The sequence below is a fragment of the Acipenser ruthenus genome, chromosome 19 (genome assembly GCF_902713425.1).
Source record: "Acipenser ruthenus chromosome 19, fAciRut3.2 maternal haplotype, whole genome shotgun sequence".
Lineage (NCBI taxonomy): Eukaryota > Metazoa > Chordata > Actinopteri > Acipenseriformes > Acipenseridae > Acipenser > Acipenser ruthenus.
Window position 1 is genome coordinate 274,779 of NC_081207.1, and position 25,257 is coordinate 300,035.

The 25,257-nt window shown below is 44.8% G+C and overlaps 1 protein-coding gene and 1 non-coding gene across 4 annotated transcripts; both read left to right on the plus strand.

Annotated features, from left to right (window-relative positions):
* Positions 1-568: 568 nt before the first annotated feature.
* Positions 569-736, plus strand: LOC117424854 (small Cajal body-specific RNA 16). Its single transcript, XR_004547936.1, has one exon. It is a non-coding gene; the product is annotated as a small Cajal body-specific RNA 16 (non-coding RNA).
* Positions 737-2,646: 1,910 nt separating this feature from the next.
* LOC117424579 (SEC14-like protein 1) lies at positions 2,647-24,898 on the plus strand. 3 transcript variants are annotated; one of them, XM_034041054.3, is made up of 17 exons: positions 2,647-3,202; positions 4,464-4,555; positions 14,732-14,881; positions 15,187-15,318; positions 15,808-15,936; positions 16,360-16,597; positions 16,852-16,961; positions 17,480-17,669; positions 18,075-18,163; positions 18,270-18,340; positions 18,422-18,593; positions 19,374-19,508; positions 19,913-20,047; positions 20,338-20,589; positions 20,676-20,854; positions 21,144-21,170; positions 21,871-24,898. In XM_034041054.3, exons 2-17 carry the CDS (start codon positions 4,493-4,495, stop codon positions 21,974-21,976), a joined length of 2,178 nt encoding a protein of 725 aa, XP_033896945.2. In that variant the 5' UTR covers positions 2,647-3,202; positions 4,464-4,492; the 3' UTR covers positions 21,977-24,898. The 3 variants fall into 3 exon arrangements, with proteins under 3 accessions (XP_033896945.2, XP_033896946.2, XP_033896947.2); XM_034041055.3 differs by having other exon boundaries at positions 2,647-3,174; XM_034041056.3 differs by lacking the exon at positions 21,144-21,170 and having other exon boundaries at positions 2,649-3,202.
* Positions 24,899-25,257: the final 359 nt, after the last annotated feature.

Here is a 25,257-nt window from a genome sequence, read left to right on the forward strand (position 1 = left end):
ATTGTTGTTATTTATTTTTTAGACGCCCTTAGCCAGGGCGACTTACAATTGTTACAAGATATCACTATTTTTACATACAACTACATTATTTTTTTTACCTACAATTACCCATTTATACAGTTGGGTTTTTATTGGAGCAATCTAGGTAAAGTACCTTGCTCAAGGGTACAGCAGCAGTGTCCCCCACCTGGGATTGAACCCACGACCCTCCGGTCAAGAGTCCAGAGCCCTGACCACTACTCCACACTGCTGGAAAGACCTTTATTAAATAGAATTCCATTTAATTATGGGGCACTGGCGGCATAAGATTAAAACCCCATATAACAAGAGCTTCAGGGATGAATCCAGTTGCGATGAGACGTTTACCCTGGTATACCAGGGGGAGGGTTTTGGGTAGCTGATGGTCAGTCGCACCTAATTGAGAAGCATTAGTCTGACTTATTTACAAGCCAGGGTGACAGAAACCAGAATGTCTCCAACACACATATAGAGAAAAGGAGTGTGCGTGTTCTCCAGTGTGACTCGTATCTCCTAAGTGGATGAGTGGCTTGTGTGTCAGGGATGTGGTTTGGTCTGGGAGTTAGCTGCTGTGTTGCTGACCTCCTGGTTGGCTGTGTATGCTGCAGCTTGACCCTGACCTAGATTATAACAGGGTGAGCATGGACGCAGCCCTGGCAGTAACAGGTGTGAGCATCACCCAGCTGTCTGATGCTCGTGTATAATACTGCACACAAACCCCTAACTCAAATTGAATGCTTGGCATTGTTGTGTTTTGAGTGGGACTAATCTTCTCTTGCTCTCTTGTAGGGAGGTGGGTTGAAGATGGGTCTCTATCCACTGATCTGAAGTCTGGGGCTGCAAGGAGGGGGTTCTGCAGTCATGAGGCTGTACTGGTTAAACTCTCCTGCTTTGTTAGTCACTCTTTGAGGCTCTGCTGTGCTTTTAACATCAGCAGAATGGTTCAGTTTTTGCTAATTTTAGTTTACTGTAAGCCAATGTGTGTGAAACTCCACCATCTTTCCAGGAAGCAGTAGCTCAACTGTTTGCACTAAATGTCTGGTATTAACTTTTTTAAATAAGCTTTTTGTATTCCATTTAATAAAGGTATTTCCAGGTCTTGTGTTGCTGAGTAATTCTTTGGGTTTATAATGTTGGTACAGATTTTGCTGGCACGCTGATGAATCTTGATGGACAGCGCTCCTGAGAGATTGCAGCTTAGTTATTAGATGGTGATTTCCCCCCCTCAGACTTACTGTGCTTTTTTTAGATGTGTGAATTGATCAGTGTGTTGTGCACTGATCATGCCTGCTGTGAGGATTAATGAGTTGCATCTGTCTAATTAGAAAGAATTTTCAGTTTTAAAAACAAATTCTAGAGTGGACCTCTGCTTTGCAACTGACCTACATCGCATCAAATGGCAATGCAGATAAACTGGAAAGGACTTGAGTACAATATGAAATGGTGTGCAATAGTTTAAAATTAGTGGTCAAGAACCACAGCGTCTGTATAGCATAATGTTTTAATAAATTATTTCAATACATGCATTACAGGTTTGTAGATTCCACTGTGTACATGGCAGAATCTGCCTGCTACCACCCTACCCCAAAAGATAAAACCTGTAGAAAATTCCAAGACCAGGTGTGTGGTATTTAAATTTAAACCAAAGCAGTTGCTTGGACTGTCTTTATTCAAAAGTATTTCTAGAAAGCATATCAGAGCGCCGTGGGAAGCTCCTGTAACGAGCTGTTGTATAGCTCCAGGTGTAAAGACCACTGCAGCGGGACAGTCTGTGCTGGGTTCCAGTTTCACTTCTCAACAGGTGGCTGTTTGTTTTGCAGGGCAATGCTGCTGCCTTCTCTGGTGCAGCCCCTTCACCCCCTCCTCTTCAGTGTGTTTGGGAATCCTGAAAACTGTCTCCCTTTGCCTCACAAGCATGTCTGCTGCCCTTTTCTACTTCTTTTAAAAAAAGAAAAAAGTTAAAATAAACAGTTATTTTACAGCTGGATTCACAGACCCCATCACACCAATCTTGATCCCTAGATTAATTACTGCAGTATATATCAGACTTGTATGCTGCTACTGTCTGAGACAGACATGACATGAGCAGCTGCAATCTGCTTCAGCCTGTAGGGCTGTTTCTTGAGCAGTGACACTGGGATGTACACACGTCCTGCACCAACCCTAGTGTCTTTCACCAGCAGCATTAGGAGCAGATGCCCAGCACACGAGGAAATGTAGTGTGTTCTAGGAAACGCGAGAATAAACAGCGCAACGTTAAATCACATTTTAAAAAGACATGCTCTAGATGTAAGCAAACATGCAAGTGTGACTTGCAGATAGAAACCTCCACAGATCTACAGAATGTGCTAACGAACCTATGCTAAATGATAGTAATAGCAAGTAATGTGACAATTGCATAAGCCGATCTCCACACATTTACACAAATGTAAGCCTGACTTACAGACAATTACTTTTGGTATTATTCACACGTACGCTCTGTAACAGATCAGTAGAGCTCATAAACACGCTAAACTATCAAAGAAAGCCCATGCAGCAAAATTACACGAGCTAATGGCAATTCGTTATTTAAGAAAACGTGACAGTTAGATACTGCAGCTTTAACCAACATGAACGCGCCCGCGTGCGTGCGTGCGCGCTTCTGTGGTGTGACGTCGGCTCGTTTGGAGAGCGGAAGCGGTTGTTTAGTAGCCAAAAAGAGGAGGAGCGGAGTCTTGGTTTAGAGAGTGTTTGTGTTTTGTAACCACGATTGGAATAAGAAAAAAGACACTTCCCAGTACAACGCAAAGGGAGAGGGAACACAGAACCGGGGAGAGCTATTTATCAACATGACTGTCCGTGTTTTCTGGTGAAGAAGTTGATTTGATGGTGGCGAGGAGATGAGCCGATTGGAGCTGGTGTCGGGCCTGAGCGGAGGATCGAGGGACGGTGTTCAAGTCTGGGGGCTCCGGCAGTGAATTCAAGATTAATACTAAAGGATTGGAAAGCGTCTGCGGGGGAGGCACAAGCAAATCCGAAAGAGAACTACTGTGTGTTTAAATATTTACTGTGCAAGAAAACGGGACCTGACATGATAAGTGTGTGAAGTGTACACCGTGAATAAGAAGTCTTCATACCCTCCTCCTCCTCCTCCTCCTCCTCCTCACATCTAGCAAGGTGAGCTACGCCGGGTTCAAGGCGAGAGGTATGTGTGTGTATTTTACTGCACTGTGGATTTGAATTCGTTTTAAAAATAACCAGAACCCTACGAGCCTCTCAGTCTAAATACCCATTTAATAATACCGCCACTGACCTGTTAGTTTTTTTACTACATTTTAAAGATGGCATAGCTAGAAATAGTTTACAACTTTAACGACTTGGTTGTACAGTCGATGGTCTCGATTAAATGGGACAAGATGTTTAGACGTCTTTGCCAAAGCAGTAGATTTTTACGGCGTTTTATGTGTACAGCTATACATGTCCACGCTATATTTTTTAATGTAAATGTTTTGTGTGCGTGTGTAGACTCGAGTTTAAAGTTATATCAAATAAGACACTTTCACTTAATTTACATTTAGAAAATGTCTTTGAAAAGTAATGGTGTGTTACAATGTATAAAGCAAAAAAGCGTTATGCGTGAATGATCAAACCTGATTATACAAAGTGTTGTTTTTTTTTAATTGTTCTTATAGTCCTATTTTTAAATGTTAAAGTATGTAGGGGAAATGCATATTGTATATTGCTAGAGATCTGGAAGACGTAGAGGTACAGTACAAAGTTCTTGTTTTAAGTCGGCTGCGTTGGGAATGGGAACAATACTTTGTACCGGAGTCCGGGACGGGTTCAATACAGTCTGTCATCTCCTTCCTTGGTTAAAACTAATATAGTTCACATGATTCTTTTTACAAAACCAGACTAAATCAGCACTTAGTGACCTGCGGTTCAACAGCTCATGACAGTTGTGTTTTCAGCCCAGTTAACTATTCACATAACTGGAATGTCTAAATACACGCAGCCAGAGATCAAACCCGGAGCTGTTCTGTGTTGATAAGTAACCTGTTTTTCAACAATGACAGGCAAATTCCAGGGAAGCGGAGTCATAGTTTGTGAATGTCAGTCAAATTACTTAAACCTTTACAGACATTCCTGATGAGGGAGAAAAGAGATGCCACTGAGTCTCTGTCTGTCTGTCTGTGTGTGTAGACCTGGTTTCTGATCCATACACAAATACAAAGTTATGGAGATGTTGCCTGGTTGCTGGTGGTGTGTGATCCACATCATAACCCCCCCCAGCCCCTGCCCCCCTTGCGGTTTGTCACATAGTTGTCAAATGGCCCACTGACTGGCGTTTGGGAAGCTTTGCTTCAGGAGGTTGCATGCTTTCCTCTGTGTAAGCATTGACTTGTCACAGCATTGTATTTCGGTTTCTCCTGGAGGTCCTGATTGCTTGTGTGCTTGTGTTTCAGGACCCAGCCTGCACTGAAGGAGTGTTATCATGGTGCAGAAGTACCAGTCACCCGTTCGGGTGTACAAGCACCCTTTCGAGTTGGTCATGGCGGTGAGTTGTGTTTTTTTTTTTTTTTCTGTATGTTAATGGCCTGTCAGTCCTTCCTGGATCCACGTTGCCACGTTTCCTACAACAGTTTTGGGTCTGTGTTAAACGTGGTCTGTGGCACAGATAATGTGGTTTGTACAGCATGCTTCCATCTCCTCAGTGTTTAAACAGTGCTGTGGAATGATCTACACAAAACCCACCGTAATTATTACTGTGAAATGCCATTTACCTCCTACAGGTTGCATTGCAAACAAACCTTTGGCCAGCATGTAACTTCTGGCCTGGCTTTGTGCTCCTAGCTCCAAGGCAGTGGGAGGATCTGTTATATCATATATACATTACGGCTTACTGATTACCCAGGGCCCTGGGTAAAATGCTGTACCAGAGCACAGGCTGGGCATCAGTCTACGAAGGATGTGTTTTACACCTATGTGGTGTTTCTTAATGTTGGTGTCCCTTTTCCCTTTTAGTTGCAGTACAGTTTTTCTTTATTATTTTTACTGTCTGATTTTAAACGTCAGATTGTGAAATAATGTTGGCTGTACTGTGATGGTTTGTCACACTGGTGACGTATTGAATTGTGAATCCCCTTCTTTAACTGTGCAACCTGTCTGCTATCTAAAAAGAAGTCGCTTTCACAGCTGCCTCTGCACCGCAGGGCTGTTTTCAGACCGGTCCGCACGCCCAGCTCTGATTAGTGTTGAGAGCAATGCAGAGTCTGCAGGAAATCCCCTGTAGAAATACATCCCTGGGTCTTATCATGCTGTCTTCAAAACTAGGGCCTGGAATATTTCTCAAGCAGTGAGTGTACGTACTGCAGTGTGATTATTCTCCTGTTTGTTTCTGTAAGGCAAGCCTGCTGGATACCCTCTTTATTCACGTTGACTGTGAATGCCAGGTACCTTGCGTGACTCCAGGGCTCAGGTGTGTTCTGTTATTGTATTGGGCACTCCTTTATGTACTGTACGTTCTTTTCAAGCCTCCAGCTATGAGAAGGGTGTTGACTCAAAGCAGTTTCTAAAGCTAAATAACAAACACTGAATATAGTTTTGGTTTCAAGAATATTCTCAATACAGCAGTGGCTCTGTGCAACACTGCAGCTTTTGTTAAAACTTGCTCCCCTGTCAGTGGCGGAGGAAGAGGAGGATGGGTCCCACTGCAGAACCTTATTGTGGCCCCCACTCCCCAAACATTAATTTAACCCTCATTTATAAACATCAAACATACCAAATCAAGTGTTTAACTATATCTATTTGTCAGAATGTTAGCATGAAACAGTACGTAATAAGAACGTTTTCTACTCGCCTACTTTATTTTATTCTGCATACATCTTTACATCCAATACTACACTATTTAATCATAAACGAACAGGTTTAATCACTAACCCTTCCAGGATTCCCCAATTCTGCGATCACAGGAATTATTACAGAATTCTGCACAGACATTTGCAGAAATTGTCTCGCATAGGAAACACTTTTTTATTATTATTATTATTATTATTTTTAAATCAGAAATGCAGGCAGATACAATCTGAATTACTGGCAACGCACACCAGCAGCTACAGTGATACAAATGTGTAACATCTGCAAATGTAAATGCGAAGAATATTATCATTGTTAAAATATAAATAAATAAATAAATAAATAAATAAATCAAAACTTTTGAACTCCTCCAGGGCCCTGTGTCCCGTCTGCGCAGGTAGTTCTCTCCCGTCTGCGCAGGTAGTTCTCACCCGTCTGATTGCTGCCTCCACTGGAAAAGCTGTCCACTGCTACACCTAACCTATATCTGTGAGAATCTGGCCTCTTTACCATAGCACTGCACTGAACAGATCGCTGGACACTCCCTTGTTGTGTTCCTATTTTGTATCAGGCTGAAGTAATAACAGGAAAATCCTTAATGTGATGTGAATACTTTTGGCATTACGTGTGTGAGTGAAATGCAATATATATGAAATAAAAGTAAAATATTTAGATGGGATGTTTTACAAAGTTGCAGCTGCTAGAAATGTGCAGACAATGATTTATTTAACATTTACTTCAAAAGAAATGCTTTCAGTTGAGCAACTCGAATTGCTGTGCTAAAGCAGGAATCGGAGGTAAATAAGAACTCATTAAACGCAGAGTGCTGCTTGCCACAGCATCTGTTTCAGCTTTGTTTTTTGCACTCTGGCAGCAGTATCAACTAGGTACTCGCCACAAGATTGCAAAAGGGAAGTTGAAGTTTCACACAGACACCCTCTGGCACAGAGATTGAGTATTGGTTATCTTACTGGTGACCGTGAATCTTGTAAAACTGTAGAAATGGGAACTCGCTTTTGGGTTTGTGCAGATTTGGGTAGGTTTATCAAAGGCTGGATTAATTGCTATACAGACTCAATTGTAACCTGAAAAATAAATACTGGTAATCCATTATCCTCAGTAATTATGTTTTTGAAGGCACTGGTCTAAAAGTTTGTTTACTTGACTTGCCTGCGGTGTAATTTATTTGGGGAAACTGGAAATGTCTCCCCTCTGTTGGAGTGAACAGTGGCATGACTTTATGGCTAGATTTATAGAGAACAATGCGTTGAATGAAAGTACATTGGGGGGGGGGGACTGTTAACATGGTAGCAATTTCAAAACTAGTGAACAAACCCAAATATCCAGGTTACAAAATCTGCAGAAGGATTCTGTGTTTAACTGGGCTTGTACAACTGCCAGGCTGATAACTGGCTGGTTTCAGAAGGATAACCTCAATGAGGCTTGGTGCGCATTATCTGGCTTCTCGTCTCCTGATTTATCCCATCTTTTCACGCTGTCACATGCTACAGTTGTGACCTTACTCTGAACAACACAGCTTTTCATAGAGTTGGATGTTTGTAATCTGCATTTGGGCAAGGCAAGTTAGCCAGGGCGTGTGGTTTTTGGGATGAGAGGGGCTCTGGAATGCATTAATACAAGACAGTTTGGAACCTGTATTTCAGGTGATGCCTAAACTCTGATCACTGGCCACTTTGCACTGCTGCCTTGACACAAGCTGGGGAGCGCCTGTTATAAATGCAGCATTCTGCATGCAATCCTGAATGACCTTATAATCACCCTACTGGAGAGGTCTGTTTATTCAGATATTTGGAATGTCTTGTAGAAAGAAATTGGTTCAAAGATGTTTACTGTTGTTGATATCTCTGTTGGCTGTCAAGTCTGCACCTGCCTTGTTTCTAAGGAATTTGATACAGTCCCAGAGGTTTGCTGTGTATTTTTTGCCCTGTTCTGACTTGCTGTTTGTTATACAGCAAGTCTCTTTACATTATTGCCCATGGGATCTGTAACTAAACACATTTGCTTCAACACATGTGCGCCTCATTAAAGCTGCAGTGCTAATATGTATTCCTGGAAGGCTCTGGCAGTGTTTTCTGGGCATTGAGGTAGATATGCAACAGTAAGGGCTACACTTGATCTACGGTGACACAAAGGCAGAGTCAGGCTCTCAACAGTATCCCCAGTTTTTAATGACTGTACAGCTGTGTCCTGAAAGTTTTCAGCAAATTATTCTGAGCGTTCTGAATCATTGTGACCTACTTTTGAAGTAGCTACAGTACAATACCATCAAGGTTTTATTGTGATTCTTTACAGGGAGTTTATCTTCGCTAGTCGAAGCTGAGTGAGGTCCTATTAGGTTAGTTTTAATTGAGGATGTGTTTTTATTTTTTTTTCCTGTATTTCACACCTGCTGCTAAAGCCCTGAGGTTAAAATGCAAGGTGTTTGTACAGCAACACGCCTGCTGTTGGAAAACATGTGGAACCACCAGACAACAGACAGCTGCTTATTGAGACGAAAGGTGTCTGTATGGAACAGTTTAGCTAACGTAATAGTCCGCAACCACAGCAGCACTTTTCCAAAATGCAACGACACACTTTATTGCCTTAATGATGCCTTTCCAGCTCTGACTGGTGCACTGTAGACCTGCAGTTACTCTCTCAGATCATTACTACACTCTGCAAACGCCTCCTGCTTTAATGCTTATTTTTGAACCTTGCTTGTATACATTACTGTCATCGAGCCTCTTTCAGCGTCACTATAACTCACAGTTTAGCGCTTTTGAGGATTAAGATTTTGCTGAAAGGAGTTGCGTGCGTAGACTCTGAATCATCACCACTCGCTGCACTTCTAAACAGCCGTTTAAGTGATGTTTTGCAGCAGAGTGAGTTACAAATGTTGTGGTGATCTGCACACCACACCCGCTTGACAGCTCTATTGAGCAAAACGGAGCCTGCGTTCCATAGCACCTTTTATCCACGCAGACTCTCAAAGCACTTTGCATGGGTGCAGCGCTACAGTGCCAGGACACCCCTTTTAAAAGACAGCCTGCGCTCCACAGTATTGCTGGTAATTGGCATTTGTGCGCACGCAGTAGACTGTTTGTTTGGTTTGAATAGTTTTGTTCAGCTAGGATGACGTTCACATCGGCGTCTGTGTATATAGACACTGGACCACACCGGTCCCCATGAACACAAGGAAGGGTGTTTATGTAAGGAAGCTTGTGGTACAAATACTGGGGTGATCCTGGTAATCTGCTCCTGATAGTTCAGACTTGCTTTTAATCAATAGGGAATTTAAAATGTGTTTTCTACAAGTTTAAGCTTAAGAATCACCTAAAAAAAAAAAAAACTTCTTTCAGCCACTTTTTCTCAGAAATGCAGTGTCAGGGCAACATTGGGTAATTTTCTTTTGGTTTGGCGTTTCCTGTTTTTGTCACAGTATCTGAGAGTGCTGGCTGCTGACACGCACGCTTCCCCCAGCTTGTCTAGAAGGCTTGTGCACTTCTCAGCTGGAATGCTGACTTTATCTCGGCAAAGGGCCAGCTTCCCCCGGCTCCATCAGACCCAGAGAAGCAGTATTTCCAGTGCTCTCTCTGCACAGAGTTGAAGATTGCTGTGAACAGTAATGGTTCCCCCCGCAGGTTGCTGGACTGGTTCCTATAGTGGATATCTGCGCAGAGCAGGATTGGCGCAAGCAGTGATCCTGTAAGGCACCCTACCTGTCTCAATCCTACCTGGGGGAGATTACTTTGTCTGTTGTCTCCTGTGTACCTGCCCATTGGTGCCAAGTTTTTTGGGTATGACTGGTCTGGACGATGCTTTAGGAACTTCTCCAGATTACCAGAACTCGCTTCATCTAGGCATCCAACAGCCATTCCCCTTTTCTTTTCAATTGATTTGTAATTTCTTTTCTATTTGAAATAGATGCCTGCATGTAAGTTTAGGGGCATGCTTCGTGTTAATTCTAAAGCCCTTGAAACCTCTTTCTCAGCATGGGTCCTGTTTGCACACAGTTTGCACTTGGGGTTTACATGTCCTTTGCCTAACTTGTTGGTCGGATCATTTCCCTGCCTGCAGGGACGACTCTTCTCTCAGCTGAGCACTTGATGGCTTCTTTCCCAGCTAATGATGAGGACATGTCGGCTGGTTCACAGTTTTATCTGGGATTCACAGACTTAGACAGTCAAGGCAATCGCTACAGCAGCTTCTGTTTGAAGCACAAGAGCTGACCTTAGTAGAGCTGTTTTGATTCCGTAGCCATAGATACTGTAAAGGTTTTGTAAGAGTATCCATGACTACGTGACTTGGCTTCTCGTCTCATTTTTGAGGAGGTAGGATGTATTTCAACAGTGATCTGGCATCCATCCCTATGAGAAAAAACAAACCTTTATAAACACATACGAATTTGGTCTTATTAAAATGAAATGAACTAATGGAATGTTTGAAGCGTGACTTTGTTAGATGAATATCCTTTCCTGTTGTGAGTCATTCCCGCTGTTGTGTTGCTTCTCCAGCAGTAACGGTGCCCCAGTGATAACCCCTCCTGTGTTGTTTGGACAGCAGCGAGGAGGGCTTGTTGTTGTGCTGTAACTTTCCAGTTTCAGCGCTGCGTTTCCTGAAGTTGGCACGTTTCTCACTGCAGTGCTTCACTGTGCATGCCGTGCAGAAGCATCGAGCCACGAGTGCTGTTTCTTTGCAAATGGACATTATTAAGAGCTGTGCTGGCCAGGTCTGCGTGGGGGTTGCTAGGTACTGTGCACTCAGAAGATTAATAAAACATTTAGGATTTCAACAGACACAGCTATGTTCCACAGCCTCTCCCACCTCCTCGTTTACAGTGTTCGGCAGAACAGTGCAGTATTCCTGTTATTTCTTGTATAGCTAATGGACAATTCTGACCTGTATTACATCATGCAATCTGGTTCTCATCAGTTTGGGTGTTGTTTTATGTTTAATCCCAGTTGTACTGAGCATGTGGATATGGCAAAGACCCTACTTGCATTTTTACACTCAGCTGGTTAACTGTTTTCTCAAAGAATAGTCAAACGTCTTTCCACCAGAACTTGTCAAATCGGATTTTCAAACCAGCTGAGACTGAATCAGTGCGGTTATTTATTTGCTTTTCTACCCAGGCACACTCCGCGTAAGGGGGCCCGAGTACCAAGTCAAGGGCAGGAAACCGTAGCAGCACAAAGTAGTTCTTTGAGAAGCCATGTGTATAGATAGACATTTGTTTTTATTTGTATATTCAATAGATGCTCCCCTAGTCATCCTTTATTCTTTATCCACATTTCAAAACCACTAAACAACTTTGCTGTAGATTCCACACGTGATTGCAGTTATTGTTCTAAGGGCCCACATTTTCATTGGAGCACTTTATAATGCAAATGCACTGCCTGGTAACGGGCAGATTCGCCATTGACCCAGATACAGTGTGCATTCAATCCTCTGTGCTTTTACAAGGTTTGTGAATAATGCTGGAGATTTGCACTTCTAAAATAGCTGCAGTTCTGATATGACATGGACTTGAACTATGCAGTGCACTGCAGGACTCGGTACTTGACTTGGTACCTCGCTGCTTGTATTCTCCACTAAAGCAGTCCTCACAACCACCCTCTACGCCACGCCACTTGTAAGCAAAGCATTGTGTTTTGCTAAATTCATGTTTTTTTTAATGTAAAACAGTTCTTTCAGTTTTCTATTGTATTTCAATTGATTTAAAAACCTAGATATTGTTGATGGCAGCCTTCACACACCAAGTCTGTGCACTGCGTGGCTGAAGTGCGTGACAGCATCACTGACGTATCGGTAACACTGTGTCCTGACTCCATGAAACCCAATGCCTTTGGAAAGGAAATAAATGATTAAAAGCATTTCTGCTGGGAACCTTCCCTCAGGCTCCTGGAACTGGTTTTGTTTCAACAGAGCAGGAATGTATTGGATTCCTAGGTTAAAGAAACCGCTGTGCTTTGTGTATTCCTAATCTTTTAAAATGAGCACAATAAGTCCTGATTGCATTGCATTCCATTCAAAGTGACCTTGTTGTTTTTCTGTGATGGAATGCCTTTAGAAATAGAGCCGCACTCTTATTGGGCAGCCTGTTGGGGTGCTGTCCTTTTACCTGCAAGAGCCTTTTTGAAACGGTGTAGGAGCGAGCGGGTCTCCTTTTCTAGATCACCGATGCAAAGGGTACGTTGTGGGACAGATTCATGTCATTTGTATTAAGCACAACTGAGGACAGGTAACGTGACTGTGTCTTAAAATCTGATGCAGGCTCTGCCACACTCGCACTCACACACAGAAGTCTACCTAAGCAGAAATGTATTTTTATGTGAACGGGCTGACCCTCGCGTGACTGATATTAAAGAATGATGACAATCAGAATCTCTGTGTCCTGTGATATATAAAAGCTGCATCTCCCTGCTGGAGGTGAGTGGCAGTCATGGTTGGCAAGCAGGTCCTTCAGTATCCAAGACTGTATCCATTACTGGTGTTTCTCAACGAACAGCTTCAAAAGTAATGACTGGAAAGCATTTGTGTGTTTCGAATCCCTTCTAGAGCAGTGCTTTTCAACCCCGGTCCTCGGGGGACCCCTGTGTCTTCTGGTTTTCATTCCAACTGAGCTCTTGGTTACTTAACCAAGCCCTTAATTGAAACACACATTAGCTTAATTAGACCTTTTTAATTGTTCTCCGCTCCTAAAAAGTTGCAGATTTTAGTTATTTATAACATTATAGTTAAGCTGAAATCTCCAGCTGTTTAAGAGCTGAAAACAATTAAAAAGGCTTAATTAAGCTAATTATCAGTTCAATTAAGGGCTTGATTAAGTAATTGAGAGCTCAGTTGGAATGGACACCAGAAGACACACGGGTCCCTGAGGACCGGGGGTTGAAATCCACTGTCCTAGAGAAATGGGCAGTAACATAACCCTATACGTTTCCTCATTACACTTCTCAATCACAGCCCTGATACCAGATAGGAAAGACCTCTATCCTTATTACTGTCTGCCTCTTGATGATTTAACTTCAAAATAAAATGCCTGATCCTATTGAAATGATTAGTGCTGTGCCTCGTTTAAATGGCAAATCTTTGCATTTTAATCCCCTGTGTTTCAGACACCTTGTCGCACATCCCAAAGTTTCAGCACACTAGTCCATCATCCCTGCTGTAATTACCAGGCAGGAGAGGAGTGGGGTTGCTGCTGTCGGTGAGGTTCAGTTCTAAATCAAGTGATGTGTGTTAAAACTGTTAGCAGGCTTATGCCTCGGATTGGGTTACAGTGAGAAGGACATCCTGTGGTTATTGAGGTGGGTAGGGATTAAGGGAAGTGTGTGTGTGAGAAGTGTTGCGGTTGACTTGCTCCCCATGCATCCCGTGTCCCATGATGAAGTCCCCCAAACCAGACCCTGGAGCAGCATGTTGAAACCCAGGGACTTCAGAAAAGGAATCTTATGTATAAAGAGAAATAGAAAGCTTTACCAAGCAAGCCTTTCACTGTCTTTGCATGCGAGCGATACCGTATATAGAATTGTTATCAGAGAGGATGACCTGTCTGTTCATTGTATAACAGCCCCCCATTCCCTTGTTATGCCTGTCTACATTGATATTAATATTTCACGACGCTGCACTGCGCTGTCGTCATAGCTGCTGTGAACAGAACGGCTGTCGCTAGTTTTGAATATCGGGTACAGTGAATGCAATTCCGGTTTGCCTTTGGCAATTCAATGCTCTTGTCTTAGTGGTGAAGCCTGATCCTTTTAGCGCAGGACTGTGCATCATTGGGACCTGGCTGCGCTCCCACTTGCGTCATGTGGAGGGGAGGCAGGGCCATGCTGGGTCACCTGAGCTTCCTTGCCCTGGAGGGTTTTGTTTGCTGGTTGGTGGCTGTTAAAGCTGCCCTTTTTGGGATTGAATGTGATTATTAACCCACTCAAGCAGTGGAGCACAACCAGGTTGGAAGTACTGTAAGAGTTTTTTACCTGGGATTTGTAGAAGGGTTCTCAAAAGGCCAGCTATTAAGTGGATGACGTATCCCAGTCTCTTGTGTTTGATGTTTCCCAGCTGCCATGTATTTTAAGGAGGGCTGTCCCCAGAGGGAATGGGGAAATGCTTCTAAATTCACTATGGACACAGCAAGTAGCCTGCTTGCATCTGACAACAGCAATAGAAGTCCAGTGAGTTGCACTAACAGTGGATGAACAAATCATTTTAGTAAATGTGCCAGTCAAAGAAATGTGTTTTTCAGTGTTGTCCTAATTGTACTCTGCTGCCCGTTTGGAAGACGTGTGATCCCAGGATCCATCATGAAATACATCTATTACTGATCACAGAACACCTAAATATTTAGGTGTGGATAGCAACGCATCCCATTTAACGAGGAGCTGTCTGCAAGAAGTGTGTGTGTGTGTGTGTGTGTGTGTGTGTGTGTCTTCTCTGTGGCGAGAGGTCAAGTTCACAGGAAAGTGGCTTACCGTGCGCTGCAAAAATCAGGATTTTTTCTAAAGCGTTCCTAAGATAAACCCTCTGGGACAAAGATCTTGTTTCCAGTGGTGATCTTCAAGAGAGGAAAACAAAAACATCATTAAAGTAAAAACTAAGCAGTAAACAATGACAGCCTTCATACCATAGAACAATAGCTAAGTAGAAGCCGCCTTCATGAGTAACTTTGTGTAAGTTTTTGTTGAACAGCTTGCCAGTGGTGAGGGACTATTAGGGGGCTTTGAATCCCAAGCTGGGTGAAGGTGGTCAGGGCTTTGAATCCTGGCTGTGAAAAGGAGTTGTTGAGTGTTGCCCCACTGTGCAAAAACAAACTCCTCCTGTAGTGAAAGCACTTGGCTTTAAAATGACCCCAGACTGACAGCCTCTCTCTCTGTTGCAGGCGTATGAAAGAAGATTCCCCACCTGCCCTCTGATCCCCATGTTCGTGGACAGCGACACTGTGAGCGAGTTCAAGAGTGAGGACGGGGCCGTGCACGTGATAGAGAGGCGTTGCAAGCTGGACGTGGACGCGCCCAGGCTGCTAAAGAGGGTATCGCCGCCTTCCCTTTCTAAACCAATCCCTACACAACAGGACTGCATTTTATAAGATGAGATCGATTTGATTTGCCCAGATGTTGTTCTTGACCTGTAACAATACACTGGCCATGCCTATGTTAACCTAAGCTAAAATAAATCTCTGGAGTAGGAAAAAGGTTATAGAGCCTGTTACTTTAAGAATCAATCCAGCATAGATGATTGTGTTTCTGATTTACTTTTGGGGTTTTCTTAGAGGTTTGTCTGGTGGATGTGGGGAGCAAGTTTCATGTTTTTGTTGTATTTTTTTTTTCCCCCCAGATTGCCGGGGTGGACTACGTGTACTTTGTCCAGAAGAACTCCTTGAACAGAAGGGAGCGGACCCTGCAGATAGAGGCCCACAATGAAACCTTCTCCAGCAGAGTCATCATCAAGGAGTTCTGCTGTTACACTGTGAGCTGAAACTCCTCCAGCCATTTTACTGCAATACAGGCTTGGATTGTTGTTCACTTCAGACTGTGAACTGCTAGCAAGCCCCTAATATAGCAATCAACGTCAGACTTTAAAAAGACCCACGCCCAGCTTAAAGGAGACTGTAAATGATTTATTAGCTCTCCCTGCAATCTTTCTTTGCTTACAGCAGGAATGCATTCAGTATTTGTTTAGTCAGTCTGAAATCAAGGTATTTGCACCATTTATACATTTTTTATCTCTATACAAAAGGACAATCATCGTTTCAGTTGTTGCCTACTGGGCAGCAAGAGAAATGGATCCCTGCATGCTAGAAATCTTTCTAATGACAGGTGTCCTGCTATTTGAGTGCCTCTCTGTGCTATCTAGATTCACATAGATGTGTGCAGTGATGTGCTAAACTCTATAGATAAGTATTTTGTGTGCGTCTCTGAATGCCAGTACAGTATGTGTTGTGATTGTTATTGGCAGGTTCACCCGGAGAATGAAGACTGGACTTGTTTTGAGCAGTCTGCAAGTCTGGATATCAAATCTTTCTTTGGCTTTGAAAGCACTGTTGAAAAGATTGCGATGAAGCAATATGCCGGCAGTATTAAAAAGGTACATTCCGGGGGGGGGGGGGGGGGCAAGGAGGGATGTGTTCATGGCATAGCGTGTTAGTTGATGGGGGTCGACAAAGTTTAGCAAGAACATTCAAATCCTTTTATAGCTTTTCAGCTATGAGTTTGACTAGGCTTTTGTTCAACCACACAGATTCCTAATTTAAGAGCTCTTGCATAATGCTCTATCCTAGTTTTGTAACCTATTGAACAGGCTGCAGGGATTACAACCAAATACAACACATATGGTTATAAGACTCCCATTGCACAGCAGTTCCATTCCTGGTTTTACTAGAAGACATACCCGAGCTTGTTAGCTATACACTGGGACTAATCAAGCACATATTAAAACCTGGAAAGGGTGAAACTGCTATGCAATAGGAAACTTATTTCCACCCCTCTTCCGTTGCCTCTTCTTTTCCAGGGCAAAGAGATCATTGAATATTACCTGAAGGAACTGGAAGATGAGGGCGTTGCCTTCATACCCCGCTGGAGTCCTGCTGTAGCTCCCCCTGCCCCAGTCAGCATCACTGCTCAGCCAGAGCATCCAGTGTCTGCAGCCATCTCCATCCCCGCCGCCTGCGCCAAGGAGAGCCACAGCAGCAAAGAGGCCCTCGGGGCACCTGGGAGCCCGGCGGAGCCCCTCACTGGCACTCCTGATGGTATTGATCCCTCCTCACATCTACTCTCAATCTTCCTGCAAATAAAACACCACGGGACACATTTATCAACATTATCACATTGTCTTAGATGGCTGCCGCCCCAAACCCTGTGGTATATGTTTTATATGTAAAGGTTATAGGGGAACGCTCTCTTAGATTCCCATGACTGAGCAAAACTGGTTCCTGCACTTCACATACTGTAAATGTGACGGCTGTGTGTTTTTTTTCTCTCTTTCTTTTTCTTTCTTTCCCAGACAAACTGGATGCAGATTACATCAAGCGCTATCTAGGAGATCTGATGCCTCTACAGGAAAGCTGCCTGATCCGACTGCGGCAGTGGCTGCAGGAGACACACAAGGGCAAGGTGATACAGCCCCGCCTTCCCACACAGCCCCGCCTCCCCACACGGCCCCCTGCGCCATGCCTGGTGTCGGAGGCTGCATGCCTTGCATTGGTGGATACACACACCTCCTGTATTGATCTGTTGGGGCTGTAGATCGTGGGCCCATCTGGTTGTCTAATGGTTGTCTGCTTCATACGTTGGTATTAGATAAGTCTGCGCACAATAGTTCTAATTGCTGAAAAAAAAAAAAGTTAAATAATACTTTTAACGCTTCGGATGGAGAAAGGACCCCTCGCAGAATACATTTCCTGGCTAACATTTGCAACAAGGTATTGGGTATACAACTAATACCTGTCACTAACATCCACATGTAACAAAGAATAATAATACAAATTCATGCACACAGCTGATTAGATGGCACTTTCTTTACAGCCTCATATGAGGACTTGCCTTTTTGTCTCTTGCTAAAATTCAGAATGATTCATGTCTCTTGCCCTGAACAGATGCATCTCATTGTTTTATTTCTGTTTTGTTTCCAGATTCCGAAGGACGAGCACATCCTGCGCTTCCTGCGCGCCCGTGACTTCAACATGGACAAGGCGAGGGAGATCCTGTGCCAGTCCCTGACCTGGAGGAAGCAGCACCAGGTGGACTACCTGCTGGAGACGTGGAGCTCCCCGCAGGTGCTGCAAGACTACTACACTGGTGGCTGGCACCACCACGATAAGGGTAAGGGCTCCTTGAGACGCAGCTGCCATCCCTGGGGTTTAATAAACAGGTGTCTCACCTGAGCAGTATCAGTGGCTGCAGCTGATCTTGTTGGGACAGCACAGTATTCTAGTGCAGGGATGGAAATAAGACTCCTGTTTCATAGCAGTTTCACCCATTCCAGGTTTTAATACGAGCTTGATTAGCCGCAGTGTATATAGGTAACAAGCTATATACAAGCTATTTTCCCAGTGTTGCCTCTAACTGACTAAGCAACCTTCTAACTGAAGTGACTGCATGTGATTATCAAGCTGTCGCTCTGTGGAGGAGTCCTTTTGTGTTGCTGAAAGCCATTGTGTGCTGCTCTGGTGGCACGATGCCCTTGTATGAGAAGGTGATCCTCAGACCTCCCTGTGTTTCTCTCAGATGGTCGCCCTCTCTATGTGCTCCGTCTGGGACAGATGGATACCAAGGGACTAGTCCGGGCACTTGGGGAGGAGTCTCTGCTTCGGCATGTGAGTGGAACAGAGCAACTGCTTTCTTTACCTGCTTTGATTTCTTTACTCCTGCACACTGAACTATGGCGAGGTGGTAATGCTGAATCTCTCTTTGTTAATGCAGGTCCTGTCAATCAATGAAGAAGGGCTGAGACGATGCGAGGAAAATACAAAAGTCTTCGGACGACCAATAAGGTATGTAGAACACCTGCCTTTGTTGCACCAAACCGTTGGTTCGTTCAGGAATTTGAACCCGGACCCTGTCTGTTTCCTCAGCTCCTGGACCTGCCTGGTGGACCTGGAAGGCCTCAATATGAGGCACCTGTGGCGGCCGGGCGTGAAGGCTCTGCTGCGGATCATCGAGGTGGTGGAAGCAAACTACCCTGAGACCCTGGGGCGCCTCCTCATTCTCCGAGCACCGAGGGTCTTCCCTGTCCTCTGGACGCTGGTGAGTCTGCGGCACCTTTGCTGCCGAAGTGCGACAGCAGCTTTCCTTGTTCCTTTTCATGCTTGAATCAAAGCAGCTGTGCATTCAAAGCAGCAGTGTGGAGTAGGGGTTAGGGCTCTGGACTCTTGACCGGAGTGTCGTGGGTTCAATCCCAGCTGGGGGACACTGCTGCTGTACCCTTGAGCAAGGTACTTTACCTAGATTGCTCCAGTAAAAAAACAAACTGAAAATGGGTAATTGTATGTAAAAATAATGTGAAAAATAATGTAATTGTATGTAAAAAATAATGTGATATCTTGTAACAATTGTAAGTCGCCCTGGATAAGGGCGTCTGCTAAGAAATGAAAAATAATAATAATAGTAACTGTTATTAGAGTCAGAGATGAGATCAGGAGCTGCATGTCCTTGTGTGAGCCAGATACGGGGCAGTATTTGTTTTGTTTGCTAATTGCTACCATCGTACTACAGAGATGCAAATACAACTCCAGTTGCATAGCAGTTTTCCCATTCCAGGTTTTAATACGAGCATGATCCGCTACAGTGTCTTGTTAAACCAGGAATGGATCAAACTGCTATGCAGTGGGAGTCTTCGATCAATCCCTGTAGTAGTTTTTAGCAACTTCTTCCCTGTGTGGTGGTTTGAGCGCCATATGAAACTGAGTTCTTTTTAGATGCAGTTTATTTTTTGGGAGGCTGTTAACTGAATCATTCATGTGAGTTTTCTGAGGGAGAGATCTGCTGGTTTCTGCTAAAAGCTTTACTGGGTCTGTCACTTTACAGGTCAGTCCGTTCATCGATGAAAACACTCGCAAGAAGTTCCTCATCTACGCGGGAAATGACTACCAGGGTCCTGGAGGGCTGGTTGATTACATTGACAAAGAGATAATTCCTGACTTCCTGGGAGGAGACTGTATGGTAAGCCAGTCAGCGTCTTGTGAAGTTAAAAGGTAGACCAGAAATAGTTTTGTTATATTCTGGTGCCATCTGCTGTTGTATATCAGCATTGCAGACACACTTGGAACCTAAACATGATCATGCAGAAGGGTTGACTCCATATTGAGGGATCAGTGCTGGGTAGCACACTAGAAATTACCTTAAATGTGAGTGACTAGGGGTCTAACGGATTATCCAAAATAGAGTTTAGCACAAAGGATTTCCTAACGTCTGCCGGACTATTGCTGAGCTGCTGGGTTTGCCTCCTGCAGATGGGTTCAGATTTGCAGTAATGCAGGTAGGTAAGTGAGCATAGATATTAAGCAGGGATACGTACAGGCAGATGGGCGCACATGTTTCAATGTCAGCTGTGTGAATCGTTCCAGTGTGAAGTTCCAGAAGGGGGGGTCGTTCCCAAGGCTCTGTACCGGACAGCTGAGGAGCTGGAGACAGAAGATATCCGCCTCTGGACTGATACCATCTACCAGTCCGGCAGTGTCTTCAAGGGGTCTCCACATGAGGTATGTGAGGAGAACTCTGGCAGGGGGTTGAATCATTGCTGTCCTTGGTGCTCCAGTGCAGTGTATTTGAAAACCTTGTTACCTGGTCTAGATTTCATTGGTTAAGGCAGTGATTTTCCTTCCAGACTGTCCTTATCACGATTTACTACTGAAGGGGACAGAATCGAATGGAGGAGTTTGACTGTTGGTGATACACAGAATTGGGCGGGGAGGGATTCCATTAGGGAATGTTCAATCTTCTTTTTTTTTTTTGCTAGAGTAGCAAGTCTGATCCATGCATTTATTTGCAGCTGCTGATAGAAATCATTGATGCCTCCTCTGTGATCACCTGGGATTTCGACGTGTGTAAAGGAGACATTGTGTTTAACATCTTCCACTCGAAGAGAGCCCCCCAGCCCCCCAAGAAGGACACGCTGGGTGCCCACAGCATCACCTCCCCAGGGGGCAACAACGTGCAGCTCATAGACAAGTCCTGGCAGCTGGGGCTCGACTACAGCATGGTGGAGTCGCCTCTGATCTGTAAGGAGGGGGAGAGCGTGCAGGTAAGGGACTGTGTTTCGAGTGTCTCTGGGGAACGGTCCTGGGAGCTGATGGGTGACTAACTGAGAATCGGTGTCCCGCCCTGCAGGGCTCCCACGTGACCAGGTGGCCTGGCTTCTACATCCTGCAGTGGAAGTTCCACAACATGCCTGCCTGCGCCACCACCAGCCTGCCCCGTGTGGACGACGTGCTGGCCACGCTGCAGGTCTCATCGCATAAGTGCAAAGTCATGTACTACACAGAGGTGCTGGGCTCTGAGGACTTCCGGTGAGTCCTGCTTGGATCTTTAGTTCACATTAGAAGAAATGGATGCAACCTTTTGTATGAAAAACATTGAGGTTTTCACTTGCATAGGGTATGCTGATGAAGCTCAAATGTTATAGTTGTAATCTTAAGACTTTATATAGCCATGTGATGAATAGAAGTAAGTTTATGCAACACATTAGTGGTAAAAAAGAGAACTGTTAAGTCTGTTCAATGTGCCCATCAGCTAACCGCTACTTTCAGCAACAACTTTCAAATCAATTTATCTTATTTTTTTTTTCCTCCTGCAAAGAAATGCTTGCTACGATGTTGAGAGTTTGTAAGTGTTTTTGTTTAATTGGTTTGGTTCAGACTAGTTGTTCTAGCCTTGGGGTGGAAGGCTTGGTTACTGCTGCTGCAGATTCAGTTTCCCTGCAAGACTGCTCTTTATCTTTCTACTCCTGGAGCAGACAAAATAAACTCTTACCATTCAGGCTGGCCCAAACCAGATCCATAGACATGTACAGATTGGCGTTGACCATTTTACTTGAAGTACCTCTGAAGAGTTTTAATGTTTGTCTGGCCTATTGAGTCCTTTGCCTCAAGAGTGCTGCTCTGTTTTCCCAGTGCTTAGTTTCCTGTGCTTCGTTACTACTAGATACTCTGTTTCGCTGCTTGGCCTTGCTGTGGTTTGGAGTGTTTCATGCTTTGGGTTTGTAGAATGGGGTTTACATTCCCTTCCAGGTTTCTTGACCTCACATGACTAACGGGAGATTGTACGGATACTGGGACTTGTTCTGCTGCACACAGACCCCAACACAAACCGGGCTGCACGCAACCCGCCGTGCTGGTTTCTGGTTTACTGGCATTCATCAAAACGGTTGTATAGAACAACCTCTAATACGTGTCTGGGATGTGTCTACAATGATTTGTCCAGACTGAGATTTGTGTTCCCCACACCCCGCCCCCCCCCCAAACCTTCCAACCCCAGAATCTCCCACCTCCTTGAGATTGGGTCTCTCTTTGTTTTTTTCTTTCAGGGGCTCCATGACCAGTCTGGAGTCGAGCCACAGTGGCTTCTCCCAGCTCAGTGCTGCCACCACCTCCTCCAGCCAGTCCCACTGCAGCTCCATGATTTCCAGGTAGTGCTGCTGCCACCTCCTCCTCCAGCCAGTCCCACTGCAGCTCCATGATTTCCAGGCAGTGCTGCCACCTCCTCCTCCAGCCAGTCCCACTGCAGCTCCATGATTTCCAGGCAGTGCTGCCACCACCTCCTCCTCCAGCCAGTCCCACTGCAGCTCCATGATTTCCAGGCAGTGCTGCCACCACCTCCTCCTCCAGCCAGTCCCACTGCAGCTCCATGATTTCCAGGCAGTGCTGCCACCACCTCCTCCTCCAGCCAGTCCCACTGCAGCTCCATGATTTCCAGGCAGTGCTGCCACCTCCTCCTCCAGCCGGTCCCACTGCAGCTCCATGATTTCCAGGCAGTGCTGCCACCTCCTCCTCCAGCCGGTCCCACTGCAGCTCCATGATTTCCAGGTAGTGCTGCCACCTCCTCCTCCAGCCGGTCCCACTGCAGCTCCATGATTTCCAGGCAGTGCTGCCACCACCTCCTCCTCCAGCCGGTCCCACTGCAGCTCCATGATTTCCAGGCAGTGCTGCCACCACCTCCTCCAGCCGGTCCCACTGCAGCTCCATGATTTCCAGGCAGTGCTGCCTCCACCTCCTCCAGCCGGTCCCACTGCAGCTCCATGATTTCCAGGCAGTGCTGCCACCTCCTCCTCCAGCCGGTCCCACTGCAGCTCCATGATTTCCAGGTAGTGCTGCCACCTCCTCCTCCAGCCGGTCCCACTGCAGCTCCATGATTTCCAGGTAGTGCTGCCACCTCCTCCTCCAGCCGGTCCCACTGCAGCTCCATGATTTCCAGGCAGTGCTGCCACCTCCTCCTCCAGCCGGTCCCACTGCAGCTCCATGATTTCCAGGCAGTGCTGCCTCCACCTCCTCCAGCCGGTCCCACTGCAGCTCCATGATTTCCAGGCAGTGCTGCCACCACCTCCTCCAGCCAGTCCCACTGCAGCTCCATGATTTCCAGGCAGTGCTGCCACCACCTCCTCCAGCCGGTCCCACTGCAGCTCCATGATTTCCAGGTAGTGCTGGCCCTCTTCACCCACCAGCCTGTGCAGAGCCACATAGGAGGATCTACCTGCACAGAACCACAGAGGAACCTTCTAACTCCAGAATGACACCCTTTGATGAAACAGATGGGAGTGGACACATTGAAAGCCGATCGCTGGACAGCTGGCTGCCTCAGTAACGAGTCGATGACGTCGCGCAGTTAGCTGGGGAATCTAGGTCAAGCTGGGTGGGGGGGCGGCAATTAAATAGCCAAATTTCTTTCCAGAGCAATAAGTCATTTCTAGACATGATGTTATAAAAGAGCAAGGAGGATGTTTACTTCCTTTGCATTTTGGGTGCTATTTAAAATAATTTAAACAGGTTTTTAGAAATGAAATGAGTGTGTGGGGAGCAAAAATACTTCAATCTTTTAGGAATCTCATTAATGTTAGAACTCCTTTTTTATGACTAATACACTCTTGTCTGGCTAAATTCAGTAGAACTGCTTGGTGACTTTTTGCTTACCAGCAACGGCCTGGAATGGCGTGGTATAAAAGATCTCTTATTGATGTTGTCTAGTCTCTATTGGTTTCATGTTCTAACTCTAGTGCAGTTAGTCTACTGATTTACTTACTTTAGTACTGTGTCCAAATGAAACTGTACCCAAATGGATCCCTATAGTAACATGTCAACTTCTATGAAATCACCAATTTCTTTTTTATTTGTATGGTTAGCAGCAGATTTATGAAATGTGCTGGGTCCCTTGCCTCTTCTGTTACAGCACTTACTGCCCACTTAATAAAATGTAATGAGCTGAATCCATTCTCGTTCAGTAGAAGGTGTTGCAGTGTTGGGGTGAATAAGGACTTGCCATTGGTTACGGGACAATGAAATCGGCAAGATTTGTGTTACCCAACAGGCACTGCTCACCCAAATACAGAGCGAATACATAAATGTTCAGTTTTCAGCCTTCTACAGTTGCGTTTCCAGACACTGAAACCTTTTCGATTTGCTCTTGTCCTGTGAAGAGAGAGCTCATTTTAAACAAGGCCAGAGTACAGCCCTGCTTTGAGAAGGGTCAGGCCCGGATTCCTAGCTGGCTGGCCAGAGGGTTAGAAGTTACAATGACGGGATTTATTTTCTAACAGTGCTTTTTTAACAGTGTAAATGAATCTAGTTTGAAGTGGGTATTTTGTAATTTATAGACCATTTGCAGTAATTGGATTTTTCTGTGAAGTGTAACTCCACACTTCAGGAGAAGCACCATTGCAGTGCTTCTGTCTTCTGTGGAAACCTGTTCATTAAATAAGCATTGTGCAGACTATCTGAGAAACCTCTAGCAGTGCATACTCCCTTCTCCTGAGCCTCTCTTCTGTCCTCTAGTTTTGCTGTTAGTAAATCTGGCAGGTAATTGTGCACTGGTGTATCACTCATGTATGAAACACATGAACAGCACTAGAAGGCTAGCCTGGAGCTCGCTCAGTTCAGACAGTGCTTGGGAGATGATATGCTTTCTAATAATGACTTCATGAGTGTTTGTTTGTTTGGTTTTTATTTGGTGACTTGTTGTGCTTGTTTAGTCTATATCTGTGTCCTAGAGGGGGGTGCATTGCTGTGCAGGGGAGGCTCATTCAGTGCCCTGTCATACAGAATCTGCATAGATGTTGAGTGTGTGTATCATCAGACAGAGCACAGCTGTCACTCCACGCCTCATTGGACTCTGTTGATGGTGTCGTTTTCTCCCAGTGCACCAGGATGCATTCTCCCCAGATATCCTTCAACCTGAGGGCTGCTGTGTGTGTCTCCATTTCAGAACTGTCTTGCTTGTGTTGCTGTATTGCATATCAACATCTCCTGAGGATTTATTAATATATTCATACTTTGTTTGAATTAATATACACAAATAGCCTTTAAATATTTTTAAAACCATTAAACTTGAATTCTAAAAAAGAATGTGTTTTTTTTATTATTTGTTGTTTTTTAAACTTGCTCAATATCCCAAATTAAAAATCCTTCTGTCAAGTCAAATAATGATTGCGATCCCCTGGACTGTGCTGAGGTTGCCTCTCCCTGACCTAGACCAGTAGCACTCATCCGTCCAGAGCCCTGGCCCATTGTATTGATCCGAGATGTTAATTCATACACTGGACTGGATGAAAGGAATGGATTTCTGTGTCCCCTAGAGGGTGCTGTTTTGCTGAAGACCCATTAAATATCACTTCTGGTTGTCATATTCTTTTAAGCCCAGCAGGTGGCAGTCTTGTATTGGTGGGAAACTAAAATGCAGTAACTATAGGTATAATAGAAAGTGG

What these genes read in the sequence shown, in the direction of transcription:
- LOC117424579 (XM_034041054.3), top strand. Translation starts at nt 4,493, where the DNA reads ATGGTGCAGAAGTACCAGTCACCCGTTCGGGTGTACAAGCACCCTTTC. An exon ending in CGCCCAGGCTGCTAAAGAGG is followed by an intron (nt 14,882 to 15,186) that starts GTATCGCCGCCT and finishes TTTTCCCCCCAG; the next exon opens with ATTGCCGGGGTGGACTACGT. An exon ending in TCCCTGTCCTCTGGACGCTG is followed by an intron (nt 18,594 to 19,373) that starts GTGAGTCTGCGG and finishes GTCACTTTACAG; the next exon opens with GTCAGTCCGTTCATCGATGA.